Source organism: Crocodylus porosus, unplaced genomic scaffold (assembly GCF_001723895.1).
Source record: "Crocodylus porosus isolate Cpor-Errol unplaced genomic scaffold, CroPor_comp1, whole genome shotgun sequence".
Taxonomy (NCBI): Eukaryota; Metazoa; Chordata; order Crocodylia; family Crocodylidae; genus Crocodylus; species Crocodylus porosus.
In genome coordinates this window covers 1391409-1406668 of record NW_017728905.1, presented here as the reverse complement: position 1 = coordinate 1406668, position 15260 = coordinate 1391409, and the positions used below count along the sequence as shown (strand labels likewise).

Below are 15260 nucleotides of genomic sequence, written 5' to 3'. Positions count from 1 at the left end.
GGCAGCGGTGCAGGCCGCAAAGCCTCGGCCTCGATTTTGGCCCCGGGCCGCCTGGCGAGCGGGGAACGCTGGTCCCGCCCCCCGCGGGGAGAGACTGGCGCGCGGGGCTGTCAGTCAGCCGCGTTGCCGGGGGCATCGCGGGGGCGGGGCTTCGCTGCCCCCAGACACGCCGGGGCTGGGGGTCACCCCGCTGCGACCCATGCGTTCACCGGCCCGCTCCCCGCAGGACTCCCCGAGCCTGTGCCTGGGACCCCTTCTCTCCAGGTGGGGGTGTCTGCCCGGCTCTGCCCCGGGAGGACTGGCCTCGGCAGCAAGGTGACTCCCTGCATGGCTTTTCACAGACATAGGGCTGGAAGGGACCTCGGGAGATCAGCCAGTCCAGCCCCTCATGGCTTGGGAAGAGATCCCGGCTCTTCCCCGGTGCTGGCCAGGTGGGTAGAGGCGGGTGCTGTAGGGGGAGAGTGTTGATCCCATCCTCTCTGCAGCGGGCGCCCCCCTGGTCAACGCCCTCCTCAACATTTCCTGGTTTGCAGATGCCCAGGAAGCATCTCCAACCATTCTGGTCGGTGGGCACCGGGAAGGACAGCGCAGCGGGGTTCGGCACCTGTGCCGCCTCCTGTGGCGGCGAGTTCCACAAGTGAACTGTGCGGCGCCTAAAAAAAGTGCTTCTGCTTTGTTTGAAATCTGTTGCCTACTAATTCAGCAGGTGCCGCTGGGTCTGGTGTTCTGGGACTGGGTGCACGAGACAGATTTCACCTTGGTGCCCGCAGTGCCCGTGGCCTCCGGCCTCATCCTCAGCCAACGCCTGTGCGCAGAGATGGGGAGCAGCAGCAGAGAGAAGATGCTTAGAGCTGCAGTGAGGAGTGGCAGCACCGAAACTTGCCCTGGTGGTGTTTATGCTGAGGCGCCTGCCTCCCCAGTCGTGGGCACCCTGCTCTTGTGATGGTGCATCCTTTGTGGATGACGGTCAGCCCTGGGCAGGACGCTCCTTTAGGACTGTGCTGCTTTAATCTGTGTGTGTAGCAAGGGCATCAGGCTGCTTTCTGGGTCCCTTCCAAGGCCTCATCTCCACTGCAGTTTTCCCAGCAGAGCTTTGAGGCGGGGGGAGAGTCACACTGGAAACCCCTCCACTGGGTTGTCCGTGCTACGTGTGCAGAGCGGCACGTGAAGACCCGTCTCCTGCCCCCCACACCTTCAGCTGCAGTATTGCCAACGCATGATTTTTGGTGTTGTGAAAAATTTAGCTCTTTTATATAATGTATATGTGTGTGTGTGTGTGTGTGTATATATAAAAGAAAGCTAAGCTTTTCACATTCCTGAAGCGTAGACTTTAAGAACAACGCCTAAAATCATGAGAGTTGGCAACACTGCAGCTGGCTGCTGTGGGCCCGTCAGCAGCTGGCCCCGTACCAGCGCTCACTTGATGCGCTGGCAGGGTGGCCGGGATCTGCTGGGAGCATCCAGGTGTGCCCAGGCCCTGCTGGCTTGATGGGGGCGGCTGAGGCAGCTGCATATATGCACAGATCAGCTGTGCAAATCCCTCTTACCATTGGGCAGGGCAGCTTTATTAGCGGCTGCTTCTGCAAGGGAGGCTGGGAAGGACCGCTGTTATTCCCAGCTGCTCTCCTGGGCTGTGGGTTGGGTTGCTTTCGGTAATCCACCATGCACTGGGTTAACTGGAGCCCTTGTGCAACCTCTCCCCTCTAGCCAAGTGTGGGGGCGGCTCTGTGAAGGGTGGTGCTGATAGAGTTGGCCAACGTGAGATAGGAGAGGGCGGCCTGCCATTGGTGCTGTTAGAGACTCCGATCAACCCAGCGGAGGACAGAGAGGAGTGAGCTGGTCTGAGCTGAATCACTGCCCACCCACAGAACAGCTCATGGGAGGGGAAAGCTGTCTTGTTCCTAATACATCGTTGCCTCAGGGGGGAGGTTTTGCAGTATGCAGGCAGGAAGCAGTTGGCACGGCTCTCCCAGGACGTGGCTGTCCCTGGCACCCATCTGTTGCACTGCAAAGTAGCAGTAGCTCCAGGGGGAGCTTCCTGCAGGGATTGCACGGGTTTTGCATGAGAGCACTGGCTCTGCATCCCTTCACCCACCCCTGCACAAAACCACAGAGGCTGGACTGTGCCTTGTTCCTGTAAAAGGACTTCTGGGAGCTTGTGGGGCTCTTGGCTCGGCTGCCTTCGGAGGGAAGGCTGCAGCAAAGGCAGAGGGGAACTTCCTGTTCTGACATGCAAAGGCTCCACCTCCACGTGCTCAAAATGGTGGTGTTGTAGAGGCCAGAATAATCACGACCCTATGATCTTATGACATAGGGCTGGACTCTGGTTTCCTTTTTAACCGGTGTAAATTTACACCAGTGCCATCGGCCCTGGAGTTTGGCAGGTTCTCAGTGCTGCGACCGAGAGCACAGTTTCACTCCAGAACAGGAATGATTTGTCATTTCTGCTACAAGCTGTGGTGCATGTTTCCTCTGTCCCTGGGCTCCATGTCACTCCATGCTTATTACCACCAGGAGCCATCACTTACTGTTTTTGTTTAGAACGTATTTCCCTGCAGTTTGGGAATACAAATAATGCAGCAGGTTGGATGGGAAGGCACCCCAGATCCTTGAGATCAGTCATCTTCTCTTGAAGGCCACCTTCTTGCATCATCTCATTTCTAAACCTGACAAGCATCTTGGAAACAAGGGTATTTCTTGTCCCCACTGCCCCTGTTCGAGATGAGAGGGCAGTCGAGATGAGTTGCCGCACTTCTGGTTAAGTTGTCTCACTGCAGCTCCAGAGGCTTGAATTCAAAGCTTTGCTTCTGACTGCTGCCAAAGGCTGCTCCCAGTCAACCCAGCTATAAACGGGTTGTCTGGCCGCTTTTGCTGGGGAGTCAAAAGGCAGTCAGACGCGCTGCGGACCACGTCACTTCTAGATGGTTGCTAATTTGGGTGGGCCTCCTGTTCAGAGGTTGATTCAGAACCTCGCTCCTTTGATGGAGGCTAGACAATCATTTGACCCCAGCATCCTTTCCTGCCCGTGGCAGGGGGTCGGACTTGATGATCTGCTCAGGTCCCTTCCACCCCGACCAGCTTTGAAACTATGGTGGGAGACCGACTCGTTCCTAGTCTGAATGTATCAGTGGCCAGTTTGTACTCTTCTGTTCTTGTGCCAGCTTTGCAGCAGGAAAAGCAGTTGGGTGAAGATACCCGGAGGGCCTGCTTTTGATCCAATATAGACGGCCACTACCACGGGCCACTCAAAAACTGCATGTGCTACAGATTTTACAAACTAGGATTCTAGGAATCCTCCCCTGTTTTCTTTCCTAAGCACCTCTCACCAGGGTTCAAGGACACTGTTCAAAGAAAAGCAGATTTGTGTTTGGATTTGAATGTGCTCTGAGCTGGATATCACAGCCTTGAGTGAGCACATGATAGCCTAAAAGCAGAGCTAAGACGTACATGGTGTAAAATGTAGCTAACTACCACCGGTCTGGGCTGCTCAGCCCTTCAGGGGCCCTCAGCCTGGTGATTGCAGGTGTCACCAGGAATGCTCACTAAGACATTTCTTCACGTTTGGATAGGGATTGTTTGGCCCAGACTCGCAGATGTATTGCATGGGCTTCCACAGGCCTGCTGGGATGAGAACGGGCTACTTATCCTATTCCCCTTGATGGATGGTTCAAAACTAGGCTGCCCAGGACTGAGAGTTGCAGGATTGTTAGGGCTCTGATCCTGCAAGCATATGCACATGTGTAGCTTTGACTCTGGGGGGAGTCAAGCTGCATCACTGAGTGTTTGCAGGACCCGGGCTGTGGGAGCCTTTGCTCCTCTCCTTCCTGGCCAGCCGCAGCTTGTAGTGAAACATTTTTCTTCCCGCAAGTAACCTCTCTCTCTCTCATTCCCACTTACAGCTTAGCCTGCTGGAGGAGAAAGGATGGCCCAGGAGACCAATCAAACGCAAGTGCCCATGCTGTGTACTACAGGCTGTGGGTTTTATGGCAGCCCCCGGACCAATGGGATGTGCTCTGTTTGCTATAAAGAGTATCTGCAGAGACAGCAGAGCAGCGGTCGGATAAGCCCCCCAGGTAGGAGCCCTCCTGGGGAGATCTGTATGGAGTGCCTCGGTGCGTGGTGTTTACGAAGCCAGGACAGCCTGGTTAAAGCATGTCACAGCAGATCTGCTCCTGCCTGGGAAGCTGAGGTCTGGCTCGGCACGTGCAGCTGGGACTGAGAGCCGAGAATCCAGGCTTCCCTGGATCCGTGTCCATGATGGCTGTTTGTTCCCCCTCCCAGTTCTTTTTATTTCCCCCCTGCTCCAGTCCTTTTGCTAAGTGCTGCACCACTCATCACACTCAAGGTCGGGACATTTGGTTAGTCAGCCATTCCCTGGGCTGAGTGGATATTGCTAAAAATATCAGGCCATACCCTTACTGGCTTGAATTCACTGAAATCAGTGAGATCGGTGACTTTGGCCCCTCTGAATTTGTTTTCTCATCTTAGTATTGACAGGCAAGAGCAGCGGCACTGGCAGTTTGTTCTGCTGATGAACGCAGCCATGTTGCTGAACACAGAAGCAGCCACAAACCTGGCACTGAGAGCATGGGCAGATGCCATGTAGCCAGGGGCTCAGCTCTCAAAGTCAGAGATGCCTCAGGAGTGTCTCGCTTGGTTTTGATTTCCAGCATTGTAGTGGCTTTCCTTGATTCTGCTGGTTTGTGGTGGGACCGGGACTGCTGTGAAGACGGTATGAGCTCAGGGTTCCTGTAGTGGCCAGTGTGGACACTGAGAGGCAGGACTTAGTTCCTAAGCCCTACTTGTCCCACCCTGCTCTGCCCTGGACCATCTCTTACCCCCTCGGGAAACTTATTTATCTGCTGGAGCCTTCACCAGGAATGTGGTTTTATTTCTTAGCAGCGAGTGGTCCCAGTAGCAGTCCTGTGACTTCAGATTCCAACCCAGGCCAGGACACGGAGGGAGATACTATGCCTGAAGATGTGAAAGCCAGGTAGGAGTGAGAGGTTTTGGGCTGATTGACTAGTGATGGCTTTGGGCCACAGGGGTGAGCTTCTGTTCAGTGACCTTGCAGCCAGTGAGCTTTTGTGACTAGTCCAGATCTAAAGCCAAGCCAGCAAGAGACTGCAGTGCTCTAGTCTGAATATCTAATGCTCTGAAGATGACAAGCTGATATGGGGTCAAGTAGGGGAGGCTGAGTGGTGTGGGTGTCTCTCCACCTCCAAGCTCCCCAGAAATGTTTTTGGTCGTCCCTAGTTTCACCCCATCCTGTCCTTTTTGTCCCCCTGTTTAATTTCCGAGACTTATGTTGTCTGGACTTTATTGACCCTGTCTGGGTCTCACATCACACTGATGGACATGAGAAGTATTTCTCTTGAAGGCACTAGGAAAATTTGGGGTCAAGCTGTTGTGAATGAGTACTGGATGCCCCTGAAAGCCTGTGGGGTACCTCGTCCCCACCTCACTAATATCCAGTGGGACTCCTAAGCTGATGGGTGCTCTAGAAAACCGTGAGCAAAGGGCTGGGCCTGTAGGAGGATCTAGCCTGCTCTCTCCAGCTCCTTCGAATTCAGGAGAGGTTTGTCTTTAACTGCATTGGTACACTGGCCTCAGACAGCTGGAGCTGAGTGTGGCCAGCACCAGCCTAGCTCCTTAATGGGAAGGGTTTACAAATGAAGAGGGAAACAAGCCTTTTCTCTTGTAGCTGGAATATCATCCCAGTCCCAAGCAGCCCCTTGCAGGCTGGAAGGCTCCCAGCCTGCAAGGGGGAACCTGCAGTTTTCTCTTTTAAAGGAGGAAATCCTTGATTTGCTGCTTTAAAGGAGACCACTTTTTTCTCCTTTAAGGGAGGAAATCCGCATTTTTCCACAGTGGGCAGAAAACCCAGATCCTTGCTTATTAGTCCTGACGCAGTTGTAGACAGAACCCAGCCTGGAACCCTGTATAGCAAAATTAGGGCATCTCTGTCCTCATTAATAACTCCTCTACTATTCTCACTGGGATCTGTTGCTTTATTCTCAGGTCAGCACCATATACGCTGTTTGAGACCTGGACGTTTCTGTATAGCTTGTGAATCATATTGATGGCCGTGAGATACTGCAGGTGGGAGGGGAGTTGAGAGCATCCCAGATTCATTTAATTTGTGTCCTAAGAGCAATTTGAACCCAAGTCTCCAAAAGAGAGCGGTTAAATTGTGACCCGTTGTACTGCCCAGCTCTCTGTGAGTGTAACAAAGATAATTAAGGGCTCTCTCAGAGCTGCCACTCATAAAACTGCTCCTCACAGGAAAATGTTTCTCTTTGCTCCGCGGTTTGTTTGCTGCAAATGCTCCCAGCACTCAGACCCCTGTGACCCATCAGATGACAGCCATGAGCATATCCAGAGAGGAGACCAGCGACGAGACAGTAGGATATGTTAAGACAGAAGAAGCCTCATCAGCATCTTCCTCAGGTAGTTTGGGGGTGGTGGGAAGAGAAGACTTCATGTGAGCATAAACATGCACGGGTACATAACCCCCTGACAAAGCAGTGATGAGGGTGCTAGCCCAAAACTCTAGGCAGGGTTGCTAATACGATCATCCCCTCGTTGGCTTCAGATGAGGCAGAAGGGGTTGTGCTGTGGGCAGAGCACTTACAAGCTGCCAAACTGCAAACATCCAGTGGTCTCATAATCTTGTACAATGCCTGTATTTGTAAACGGCAGAACACCTGGAAGCCTCCCCCACCTTGGTTAGTTATAGACAGCTGGGTAATGCCATTCCCTGCCCTCTTGCTCTCTGGGAAAGCGGGGATCAGTCCAGTGTAGTCTGATGGTAGGGGACCAGGAGTCAGGCCCCTGGGTTCTATTTATGGGTGCTGGTGACTGTGAGCCTTGCCAAGCCTATTACAGTGTGAGCCTCTGCTGACGTGGCAGTGCACTGAATGCATTAGTGGCAGTGAACTGAATGCATTAATACATCGTGATCTCAGAGAGTTGGGGACAAAGTGCATGAAGTGAGATGGCAGAAGGGTAGGTGTCCCTGCATGGGAGGGCATGGCCTCTCGGATCACTTTGCAGAGCCATCTACCTCATTCGGCTTGGCAGGCTGGATCTGTACTGTGGGCCGGGCAACTCATGGTGGCAGGGGGAGCGGTGGCAACCCCCCTCGTGCTGACTGGGCTGCTGAAGGGCAGCCTCAACAGGGATCTTGTCCTGGAAACTCAGCAACATGGCAGCCAGCACCTGTGGCGTTAGCACGCTGCTGCTTGCCCTGGTACTGCCAGAAGCTATCCCTAATGGAGCCTTTTTGGGCGCTTATCTCGCTGGGGTGATCTGACCCCAACTGACTTCCTGCCCGTTGGGCAGGCGGCTGGACCCGATGATCTCGAGAGGCCCCTTCCAGTCCTAATGTCTATGAACCTAGAAATTTGGTGGCCAGGCAAGTGGTGGTGGCATAAATCCCTCTGGGTGCTGATGCTCCTGACAGAGGCTGTGGCAGCTGTCGGGGTTAGTGCCGCTGTCAGTCATCCCACCACAGAATTTCTAGCCCTGCACGTCCTGATTTGGACAGTCCTGACTTAGGGCACCAAACCCTGTTGGTAGCCTGTAGCTATAACTCAACTGTACACTACTGCAGAGACCCTCTTCTTTGGCACAAGCCCATGGTTATCAAAGCTGGCCAGTTTGTTTCTGCATAGACCTGAACAGCCATGTGGAAGGTAGTAAGGCAGCCAGCCCCAGGTGCCCCGTTCTACCCTGGGGCTTGAGCCCAGTGAAGGGAAGGGAAGGCATTGCAGACAAGTCCGGAAGGAGGGCTGCAAAGTGCAGGAGTGCAAGGGGTTTCATCTGTGGTGGGTGGTGCTGTCTAGGAGCATAGATGCAGCACCGGCTCTTGCTCTGTGATCTCCAGAAAGTCATGTGGGCTCTTTGGATTGGATTTTCCAAAGTGTTCAGGCATCTGCCAGTGCAGGGAGGTGGTGAGTGGGACTTCCAGATATGCTGGTGTAGGGGAGGTCCCTGGGCTCCATAGCCGTGCAGGGGATATGGGTAATCCCTGCCTGTAGGCTTGTCAGAGCCCGACCCTTGCTTCTCCCATCCATAGAACAGCAGCTCCAGTGCTCACTGCCCTTCAGAAAGCCTGCAGCTGGGTGGTGCTGTGGGAAGCTTCACACTAGTTAGTATTGAACCTTACCTGCAAAGCTCTAAAGTGCAGCTGAGGGCTGGACTGAGGCTTGAAGATGTGGACCAGGGACACATCATGAGATCATGTGGCTTCAATTCCCCCTTCTGTGTCATCTCTGCAGATCATAAGTTTTCTGGGGCAAGTATTTCCCTGCGCTCTGCATGCCTGCCCCTCCCATGGGGGTGTGCTGAAGATAAATGGGGCCTCCAGATGGTACTGTAATATAAGACAGACTCTTTCCTGACTTAACAGGGAATAAAGCCGTGCTCTCTCTGTCTCAGGTACCCTCCTTGAAATATCCCAGAACTCTCCTGAGGGCAAGAAAGCTTCAGAGAAACCCAAACAGAAAAAGAATCGCTGCTTCACCTGCCGCAAGAAGATAGGACTAACGGGTAAGATCTTGGCTCTGGAGAGGTACAGCCTGCAGCCACGAAGGGCAGCTGCTTGCTTAGGGAAAGCAGATGGTTAAAGCCATAGGCCAATGTGTGTTTTAAGACCGTGCTTGAAGGGCTGCATCTGTATTGTCTTGTGCTCTGACTCCTCTGGGTCTCCCTAGACACATAGCAATGGCATGAGTCAGTGTTTGCCTACAAGACCTCCAAGGGAGATCATGGTACCATGCAGAATGGGGTGGGGATGTAGCTTTCCGGTTGAACAATTGAACTGGTTGTTTATCAGCAGCATCTGGCTTTTCCAACTAGGGACAGAGTGAAAGTGACTTAATTCTAGTTAGCTTTTCTCCTGTGCCATCACACCAAACAGCAGTGTGACAGAGCAGAATCTTGTTCTCTGATGATACCAAAGTCTGGGGCAAAGCATCCACACCTGAGGACAGGAAGGCAATCCAGGCTGACCTGGACAGGCTCAGCAAATGGGCAGATGAGAGCCTGATGGTATTTAACACCGAAAAATGTAAGGTTCTCCACCGTGGGAGGAAAAATGTGCAGCATCCTTATAGGCTCGGCAGTGCTATGCTGGCTAGCAGTATGGATGAAAGGGACTTGGGGTCATAATTGACCACAAGATGAACATGAGCCTGCAGTACAATGCTGTGGCTAGTAAAGCGACCAAAATGCTGGCTTGCATCCATAGATGCTTCTCATGCAAATCCCGGGACGTCATTCTCCCCTTGTACTCGGCCTTGGTGAGGCCGCAGCTGGAGTACTGCGTTCAGTTTTGGGCTCCACAATTCAAAAAGGATGTGGAGAAGCTTGAGAGAGTCCAGAGAAGAGCCACGCGCATGATCAGAGGTCAGGAAAACAGATCTTACGATGACAGGCTGAGAGCCGTGGGACTCTTTAGCCTGGAAAAGTGCAGGCTCAGGGTGATCTGATGGCCACCTATAAGTTTATCTGGGGGAACGTTTGTTCACCAGAGCCCCACAAGGAATGACAAGGTCTAACAGTTATAACCTACTGCAAGACCATTTCAGGCTGGACATAAGGAAGAATTTCTTTACTGTCCGAGCCCCCAAGGTATGGAACAGCCTGCCACCGGAGGTGGTTCAAGCACCTACATTGAACGCCTTCAAGAGAAATTTGGATGCTTGTCTTGCTGGGATCCTACGACCCCAGCTGACTCTCTGCCCCTGGAGCAGGGGGCTGGACTCGATGATCTTCTGAGGTCCCTTCCAGCCCTAATGTCTATGAAATCTGTGACCAAAGGCACTGGAATCATCTTCAGACTGAGGAAGACGTATTACAATGATTGATATTGGGAAGCTTGTATTGGCACCATAGAGGCCATTATTTTTCACAACTGACTGGTGATTTTGAAGGCTTCCATAGTAGGTTACTCAATATGAGACCTCTTAAGCATTTTTTGTTTTCAGAGTTCCAAGTTCTCATCCTTTGAGACAGGTTCTTCCAGTCTGTGATCTTCCAATAAGGTGCCATGGCATCATGGGGTGCTGTGAGATCCTTTTAAAGATGCTAGAGGGTGTCTTGCAAGCAAACACCCGCACATGGTTCACAAGCTAGTCCCAGAGATTTCAAATAGGAATCCATAGTATGCAAAACATTCTGACCTTCTGTGGTCTTTTCAAGTTCTTTTCAGCAGAATAATGGCTCTAGTATTTTTCTGTAAAAATAACCAAGTGAAAAAAACCCAGAAAGCTCAGAGCCAGCATTTTCCAATGGGGGTCTTGAGTCTAAAGAGGTGGAGAACTTCTGTGCTAGATGGACATATGCAAGTCAAGGACTCCACAATCTGTGATCTCTTCTGAACAGCCTTGGTCTCTCCTTATTTTTAAATAGGAAGCTTACATGCTGCAGGAGTGAATGTATCGGCCTCACTGCCTGGGGTGAGATGCAAGGCTGGGAATAGATCCTTTGATGTCTGTGTGTGATATATTTAACAATCACCTTCCCTCTCTGGCTCGAGGTACATGTAACCTGAATATGGATAAGGACAGAAAGGCCTAGGAGACAGGATTCACTTGGGTAGAATGAGTTGGGGAAGAGCTTGGCTTGCTGGAGACCATGTGATTTCTTGATTTTGTAGTGGGGGCTTTTAGACTTAATGGGGATTGGGGTCAGGGGTTAGAGCAGTCGTAGCAGTCTGCTCACTCAGACGCTGATCCATGGAGATGTGCCTTTGCCAGCTTCTTGGGCCTGCTGCTCCTCAGCAGCAATGCGCTCCATCGTCCACTGCTGCTGCCAGCCAGAGTCCCATATCCTAGTGGCTCCCAGCACACCCACTGCTGGTGACCAAAGCCCCTGATGTTGAGCTACTTCTGCTTCTGTTGAAGTCGCTGGTGAAGCTCCCATTAACCAGCACTGCCCCCTTGGAAATCCAGCCCTAGCTGTCCCCTGCTCATGAAAATCAGTGGGACTTAAACCATCTGCTTCAACAGAAGCAGGACCAGGCACTCCAGGATCAGCCTGTAGGATACAGTAAGAAGGTGGCAGGGTAGGTCCGAGGAACCTGTGTGAATGGGGCAGAATGGGGCTGGGGAGAAACATTCCCTGTGGAAGCAGCTTGGCTGCCTTTTGGTAATGATCTCAGATCTCTTCAGTGCCTGGGAAACACTAACCCTGGTGCTATGCAGGTCACCCTGTCCCTTTAACGTACTTCGAGGTGTCAGCTATGTTCAGCAGTGTGACGCTGCACAACAGCTTTTGCTGCCACTGGCAACAAGGGCCAAGGTGAAGATAAGTCCAGTGTTTGCGCGCAGCCCTGGAGCCCCTGGGTGCTGCTGTATCATAGATGTTTGCTGTTACAACACCCCTAGGAATGTGGTGGGGCCACATGCTCCTTTTGAGCCCACTCCAGACCCCTAGGTTGCATGGTGTCCTGAGTGGGGGGCTGCCTTCTTCAGCTGTGCCTTAAACAGTGGAATAAACCTTGTGAGGGGGTGTGTGGAACTTGGCTGGGGACTCGGGTGTAAGGAGGGGGCATTGCTTGCGAGTCTGTTCACACCCAGCACCCAGATGTGGCTGCTGTTCTGCAGTGTGGTTGGTTGCTGCAGGGGCAGCATGCTGGGCTTGTCAGGACACTTGGGTTCTCTTCCTGGCTGGCCTGCTGGCTTTGACAAAGCAGCTTTTCCTCTTTGCCTCAGTTTCCCAACCTCCTGTGGGGGTCACACTGCTGTTTAAAACACCTTTGAAAAGCCTCAGGTGTGTAAGAGCCAAGCAATTGAGGGGCAAGCTCTTTGGCTCTGGTAGCTGGGGGCTGTGCATGTGCAGACCCACTGGTATCTGACCTCTAAACACTTCCACCCTCTCCACTGACCTGGAGTCCACCATGGCTTGTTCCATGAAGTCTCTGTCCCCAGCCCTCTCACAGGAAGCCAGCCTGGAGCTTTGGAGCTGAGGGTAGGAGCCCAGCTTGTATCAGAAACCTGCTGGTCCAGATGCAGGGAAACCAGCCAGGTGCCACAAGTGAGAGGAAATATCCAGCTGGAGCCCTCTGCTTCCTGGCAGCAGCCAGTCATGGCTTCCTATCAGTCAAGCTGTCCCCATGGTCCCTCTCAGCACATTAAGCAGGCACTTTGGTGCCCTGTCTGACCCTTTTCTTGGGCATCAGTGGTGGTGTGAGCCTACCTCTTGCCCTGTGGTGCCCTCTCCCAGCCTGCTGGTCCCTGCTTAACTCTACCTTGTCTCTGGCATCCCCTGCTCAGGCTTTGACTGCCGTTGCGGTAACCTGTTCTGCGCTATCCACCGCTACTCGGACATGCACAGCTGCCCATACGATTACAAGGCAGAAGCGGCCGAGAAGATCCGCAAGGAGAACCCCATCATCATGGCTGAGAAGATCCAGAAGTTGTGAGGGCCCCTGAGCAGCAGAAACCCCAGCACTCCTCACCCCTGGACAGAAGGGGCTTCGTGCCAGCACGGGAAAGGGGCCCTGAGCACTGAGAGGCACAGCCACTCTAGACCAGAGACACTGGCCCCCTCCCCTCCATGCCCTTCCCCTTCTGGCCACTGCTCAACCAACCCACCATTGCCCCATTTTGAAAGGGACCTGCCCAGTTCCTGCTACTGAGAGCTCTGGACTCAGCCTCCCTTAGGGCTGCAGCTCCGTGGTTTCTGGACACCCTGATACTTGCTGTGGGCATCAGTGAGACGCTGCCCCTTTCACCCTGCAGCAGTTGAGGCTGGGGTCTGGGGGAGCCTCGGCACCAGTCCCTGGATTCTCTTGCCATCAGGTTGCAGGGAAAGGATTGTGCCCCTTCGGGACCTGACTTTCTCCCCTGCCCTTTGAGGCACCATCATTGTGGCAGCAGAATTGCTCACGGCAGAGCCTGGCACTGCAGCCTGTGGATATGGCTGTGACCCTCCAGCTCTGGCCACAAATGAGGAGCATTACAGACATGCGAGTGCCCCCCACCCTTCCCGACTGGCAGTGGGGCCCATCAGTGGGTGCTGCTCTCAGTAGTCAGGCTGAACTGGGGGCCTCATTGCCCCAGCCCCCTCATGTGCTGGCCTTGCCTGGGCACAACATGGGCCAGTCTTGAGCAATGGCAGTTGTAGCACAATTGGAGCCCACCCCCCCACCACCCCCCCGCCTTCAGTCTGTACCTTCTGCCTTATTGTACGATTCTCTCTTATCAGGGTTGTGCGCAAAACTCAGACCAGCAAACCTCCTCCCCCTTTGCTGCACGCATGCAAATCTCAGAGGTCCGACCCCACCCCAGCCTCACTGATATTCAGTGAGAACTTCTTCTTAGTGAGCATAGACACTGCACTGACCCTCACCCCACCCCCTTCCTTCCCAGGGCTGGATCTGCAGCCCTTATGTGTGGTGGAGCTGTGGATCTACTCCCAGTGTTATGGCAATGCACCTGGTAAGGACCTTGCATTGTTCAGGGCTGTCCCCGGGATGGATTGACACCTGGCCTTCCTCTTTGCTCCTGGATCCTCAGCAGAGATGCTGGGCCTGGGATCTGTGGGGGGCAAGGGGACTCTGAATAGGCAGGATCAGACCCTCTGTCAGTCTCTGAGGCTCAGAGGGAGTGAAATCCCCTCCACTGACATCCTGAGACCCTGCAGCCCCCTTGCACTGGTGCTGAGGCAGGGATGGGCCCTCCTGTCTCTGCAGTGAGGACCTCCCAGCCTCTCCTTCCCATATTGAGCAGGGGCTTGGATTAGAGCCCTAGGAGGGGCTCTTGGGCCCTTGTTCAGAGCTGAACAAGCTGAAAGCACCAGGGGGTTTTAGAGGCTGGGCAGATTAGAGTGAGCAGTTCTCACTGATTGACCAAAGCAGGGAGATGCATCCCAGGAGAACAGCTGTCAAGGCCTCTACCCTACTTTATCTCCCCTGAGTCACTGCTTCCTTAAGTAGCTGCAGAGAACAGTCGGGCTCTCTGGGCTGAACCTTCAGCTGACCAAACTGACATAGCTCCCCTGGGTAGAGCCAACACCCTGCATAAGGGACTTGCGCCAGGCATCGCAGTAGGGTTCAGATCTCAATGCCAATCCGCAGTAGACCTCTCAGCTTCAGAGTGCGGGCTGAGCCTGTTCCTGTCGCTGCAGTCCTGCCTGCATTGCTCCGTGGATCCCAAGGGCATTGCATGTGCATGGGATTGCACTGACCCACTCAGCTAGGTCCTTGGCGTAAATGCTGTCTGGGCAGGCACGTGAGCCAGGCTTTCAGCAGGTGCAAAGCAAAGTTGGGGCTGTCAGGCAAATGCAGGGCAACCACAGTGTCTCTGCAGGGTGAGTAAAGTTATACAGCTGGGCCAGTGATTAGAATAGGGCCCCCACTCTGCCCTTGCTCCCAGAGCCAGCTGAGCTGGGAGTTTAGCCCTGGTGTTGAAAACTGGGTGCTTTGAGCTCTCTCTGTTGCCCACTTGCCTGTGCCCGTTCTTGCTTGGAGCCCAGCAGAGACCAAATATTTATATAGATAGAGTTTATTTTTGGAAGGGGCTGGCTGGCACCTGGCTTGCATCTGGCCTGCCAGGGTGGATGGCGGGAGACCCACGGCCCTTCCCAGATCACATGCGGTAGCGTTCACATGAGCCTGGTGGATTCTTCCTGGGGCAGGGGAGGAAAGTCAACAAGGTGAGAAGCCGGCCTTTTGCTTCCCTTCCGTTCCTGCCTCCCCCCGACTCTGTTTTGTTCCTTCCTCCTAAAATGACTGATCCCAGAATGTAAATATTAATATATTCTAGTTTGCTTGGCTGGTGTTGCTGCCTCTCTATGTCACCGTGACCGGGAGCATATTTGATCCAGGGGCTGGGAGGAAACAGCCTGTACGTTCAGGACCAGCTGCTCCCATCCTGCACCCTGGTATTGGCCTCAGTTGCTCCATCCCTGCGAAGGGCTGCAAGGATTGTGCATAGGCTGCTCCTGGCATGGGTCTCTCTGGCACATGGACCTGCATTGCCTGGGGCAGCATGGTGCTCCTGGGCTGGTTACAGGCCAAGAGTTTTGAGTAGCCCTAGGCTATGCTGGAGCTGGGCTGTTCATACCCCAGCTCCTGCTCTGCCCAGAGCTATTGGAGGCGGTGCAGTTTGGCTTGGCCCCTGGCAGGACTCGCTCTCGGTGTCATGGAAGCCATTCAAAGTACTGTGTGCCACATGGAAAAGGGCCTACCCGTACAGCACCCTTGCTAGACACTTTGGGGCTGGAGCTGTGCCCCCTCCTGCACTACGTGC

At 53.7% G+C, this 15260-nt stretch overlaps 1 protein-coding gene across 4 annotated transcripts; it reads left to right on the top strand.

Moving 5' to 3' along the window:
• Nucleotides 1-169: 169 nt before the first annotated feature.
• Nucleotides 170-14783, top strand: LOC109324910 (AN1-type zinc finger protein 5-like). 4 transcript variants are annotated; one of them, XM_019557032.1, is made up of 6 exons: nt 170-315; nt 3900-4073; nt 4903-4993; nt 6311-6450; nt 8443-8553; nt 12282-14783. In XM_019557032.1, exons 2-6 carry the CDS (start codon nt 3923-3925, stop codon nt 12428-12430), a joined length of 642 nt encoding a protein of 213 aa, XP_019412577.1. In that variant the 5' UTR covers nt 170-315; nt 3900-3922; the 3' UTR covers nt 12431-14783. The 4 variants fall into 4 exon arrangements, with proteins under 4 accessions (XP_019412577.1, XP_019412575.1, XP_019412576.1 ...); XM_019557030.1 differs by having other exon boundaries at nt 174-315; nt 4900-4993; XM_019557031.1 differs by lacking the exon at nt 170-315 and adding an exon at nt 901-922 and having other exon boundaries at nt 4900-4993.
• The last annotated feature ends 477 nt before the right edge of the window (nt 14784-15260 follow it).

Coding starts and splice junctions, on each gene's coding strand:
- LOC109324910 (XM_019557030.1), top strand. CDS start 3,923: ATGGCCCAGGAGACCAATCAAACGCAAGTGCCCATGCTGTGTACTACA. Junction 4,994..6,310: donor CCTGAAGATGTGAAAGCCAG/GTAGGAGTGAGA, acceptor TTTGCTCCGCGG/TTTGTTTGCTGCAAATGCTC. Junction 8,554..12,281: donor CAAGAAGATAGGACTAACGG/GTAAGATCTTGG, acceptor TCCCCTGCTCAG/GCTTTGACTGCCGTTGCGGT.